Below are 3,433 nucleotides of genomic sequence, written 5' to 3' on the forward strand. Positions count from 1 at the left end.
GCTCTCCAGGCAGCAGCAGGCGTACGGCGGTCTGGATCTCCCTGGAGGTGATGGTGGAGCGCTTGTTGTAGTGAGCCAGGCGGGAAGCTTCCCCAGCAATGCGCTCAAAGATATCATTAACGAAGGAGTTCATGATGCCCATAGCCTTGGAGGAGATGCCGGTATCAGGGTGCACCTGCTTCAACACCTTGTACACGTAAATGGCATAACTCTCCTTCCTGGTCTTCCTACGCTTCTTCCCATCTTTCTTCTGGGTTTTGGTCACGGCTTTCTTAGAGCCTTTCTTGGGAGCCGGCGCAGACTTGGCTGGATCAGGCATATTGGCAGATAATCGTTTCTGAGTCGTTGCAGAAAAAATCTGTCCTGTGCCGCTCCAGATCGGCTCTATTTATAGGCAGCTTATGCAAACGAGGCGTCCTCGCTGCTGGTAACACTATTGGCTACGAGTGATGTCGGCGAAACCCCGCCCGCCATTTGCAGATTGGTCCAGTTACACAGTAACCAATGCAGATCAGGTTCCTGCACAGACCAATCACACAGCAAGAACTGGACCCTCCTGAGTGTATATTTAAGAGGAGGGCGATATCGAGAGCGCATTGTCTGCACGCAGTACAGTTTCGAATTTGAAGAAACGCGCCCATTGAACATTTTAGCATGTCAGGAAGAGGCAAACAAGGCGGCAAGACCCGGGCAAAGGCCAAGACTCGCTCATCTCGTGCCGGTCTACAGTTCCCGGTTGGTCGCGTTCACCGTCTGCTGAGAAAGGGAAATTATGCGGAGCGTGTGGGAGCCGGTGCTCCCGTCTATCTGGCCGCGGTGCTGGAATATCTGACGGCTGAGATTCTGGAGCTCGCCGGTAACGCTGCCCGCGACAACAAGAAGACCCGCATCATCCCCCGCCACCTGCAGCTGGCTGTGCGCAACGACGAAGAGCTCAACAAGTTGCTGGGTGGAGTGACCATCGCCCAGGGAGGTGTACTGCCCAATATCCAGGCCGTGTTGCTGCCCAAGAAGACCGAGAGCCACAAGCCAGCCAAGAGCAAGTGATGTGACCGTCAGATGTTTTACCCGTTATTGACCCAAAGGCTCTTTTCAGAGCCACCCACCCCGACTGTGAAGTGCTGATTCATCTCTATAAACTGGCTAAATGTCAGTCCTTAGCCCGATTTAGCGGGAAAGGTTGAAGTGGTACCCGGGACCTTTGTACGGGAGGGAGGGAGGAAGGGAGGGTGTAAATGCCCCGGCTAACCTGCCCCATGAATCTGTTGGGACAGGAGAGGCTAGCTCTGGAAACAGTCGAAGGGCAGGAGAGCTTGATCCATGTAAGGAAACCTCGTCCCTTCTCTAATCATGTTTATGGTGAAGGCCGGTAGTGATTGACCGTTCCCTGCATCGACGGAGCTTGTGCATCTGCCTATCACAATCAGATGAGATCTGCCCTTCATACTGGCAGGAGCGGGGAACAAAGGAAGGAACCGAGGCGTTAAGAACAAGGTTCCAGGAAGCAAAAATCACTTATTTGTAGCTTATGCTTCAGCCCGTATAGTAACATTTCGTGCCTGGTGAGGAGGACCGGGAAGCCGCACGTGCTTTTACTTCCCTAGAAAATGCCATTTTAAACTTCTCGAAATGCACCTCTTACACACGTGTGATCTACTAGTCTAACCTTTCGTAGCGAAGACTAGGAGTAGTCCCCCTGCGCAAAGCATATGGAGGTGGTTCAGAAGCAGGGTGAAAGCCAGGTAGGAGCGGAATATGCGCTGTGGGTACCAATTTGGAGCCCGGGTGTCTGTCCCCCCGTTAAAGGAATTGACATCATTCCACTCAAACACCAATGTGCTTTACGCTTCAGCTCGTTCAGAAAGATTTGGTGGCTCTGAAAAGAGCCTTTGTGGTGTTGCGTGTATAGGAGTGCCGAATATCTCTATGCCCTCTCCCCTCGGATCCTGCGGGCCAGCTGGATGTCTTTGGGCATGATGGTCACCCTCTTGGCGTGGATAGCGCACAGGTTGGTGTCCTCGAAGAGCCCCACCAGGTAAGCCTCGCTGGCCTCTTGCAGGGCCATGACGGCAGAGCTCTGGAAGCGCAGGTCGGTCTTAAAGTCCTGGGCAATCTCACGCACCAGGCGCTGGAAGGGCAGCTTGCGGATCAGCAGCTCGGTGGATTTCTGGTAGCGGCGGATCTCGCGGAGGGCGACGGTCCCTGGTCGGTAGCGGTGAGGCTTTTTCACGCCGCCGGTAGCTGGGGCGCTTTTCCTGGCGGCTTTAGTGGCCAACTGCTTGCGGGGAGCTTTCCCGCCGGTGGATTTACGCGCTGTCTGCTTGGTCCTGGCCATGATCACAAAAGAAAATGCGTGCAGCTACAGTACCGACTGTATTAGAAACGTCGCCCCCTTGCTATTCTATTTATACACAGTGTTGCACGCTGATTGGACAGTGTGGGCATGCCTCCTCTATCGATTGGTTTAATACAACCGTTTGAAGCATTCAAAAAAACCCCGCCTTTTCTAGCCATGGCCGATTGTTTCAGATCCTGGGATAAAATAATCGGCATACGAAGCCGGTGTATAGAATTCAAGCACATTAGCATAAATGCATCATGTTTACCAGTGTTAGCTGGGATTTGTGACAGCTACTGTAGTCATCCATCCACTTCATATACGTTGCTTTACATTCTGCACGTTAAGAATTTAAAAGGATCCGGGATACGGTGTTTATATGTTTCTGCTCCTACATCTCCTATTCATATAGTTACATCACGTTTACCATTGTATTTTTAACTTCCAAGTCTGCAGCTATTAAAGATACTGTAGATATGTATAATTTAGAATGACAGGCGCCGCAGAACCTTATAATAATAATAATAATGTTCTTTATAGAGCGCTCTTATAGAGTCCAACGGGACTCAATCTATAGTTATATCATGTATTTTTTTTTTTTTTTTTTTCACTTTGATCGGGTCTTTAGTATTGTAGTGTCATAATGATCATGCAGTACGTTATAATCATGGAGAGCACAGTGTCAAATCTACGTCCCTGGGGCCAAATGCGAATGAACATGTTCATCTCAGTCCTGAGGCCATGTGATGTGATGGGTCTTTTTTTTAATTCTTTTATTGACTTTCACAAAGTAGTGTAGATCAACTGCCAGGACACCGAGGTTTCAGCGTCTTCAAAGACGGAACTGTATGAAAGCCCGGTTCATTTTTAAGAATTTGTCTCTTGCAGTCTATTTTGTTAAAATAATAACTTGTATTCATTAGATTAAGACAAGTTCTTGTCCACCATATTTTGGAGGCATCTCAGAAACAAAGGATTACAGTCTAGGCTGCAGCACGTATCATTGTTACAGATTTAGAACAATCTTCTCAGCCTGTGCGAGTTGTTACAAATTACATGCATGCAACATGTAACCTAAAGAAATGATACTTCTTT

At 49.2% G+C, this 3,433-nt stretch overlaps 2 protein-coding genes across 2 annotated transcripts; one reads left to right on the plus strand and one right to left on the minus strand.

Annotated features, from left to right (window-relative positions):
• Positions 1-654: 654 nt before the first annotated feature.
• On the plus strand, positions 655-1,047 carry LOC146073165 (histone H2A type 1). Its single transcript, XM_083180348.1, has one exon. It carries the CDS (start codon positions 655-657, stop codon positions 1,045-1,047), a length of 393 nt encoding a protein of 130 aa, XP_083036474.1.
• An 877-nt stretch (positions 1,048-1,924) lies between these two features.
• LOC146073166 (histone H3) lies at positions 1,925-2,335 on the minus strand. The gene has a single exon (XM_083180349.1). The coding sequence runs from the start codon at positions 2,333-2,335 to the stop codon at positions 1,925-1,927; it is 411 nt and encodes a 136-aa protein (XP_083036475.1).
• Positions 2,336-3,433: the final 1,098 nt, after the last annotated feature.

Source organism: Crinia signifera, chromosome 4 (genome assembly GCF_055691185.1).
Source record: "Crinia signifera chromosome 4, ASM5569118v1, whole genome shotgun sequence".
In the NCBI taxonomy this organism is placed as follows: Eukaryota; Metazoa; Chordata; class Amphibia; order Anura; family Myobatrachidae; genus Crinia; species Crinia signifera.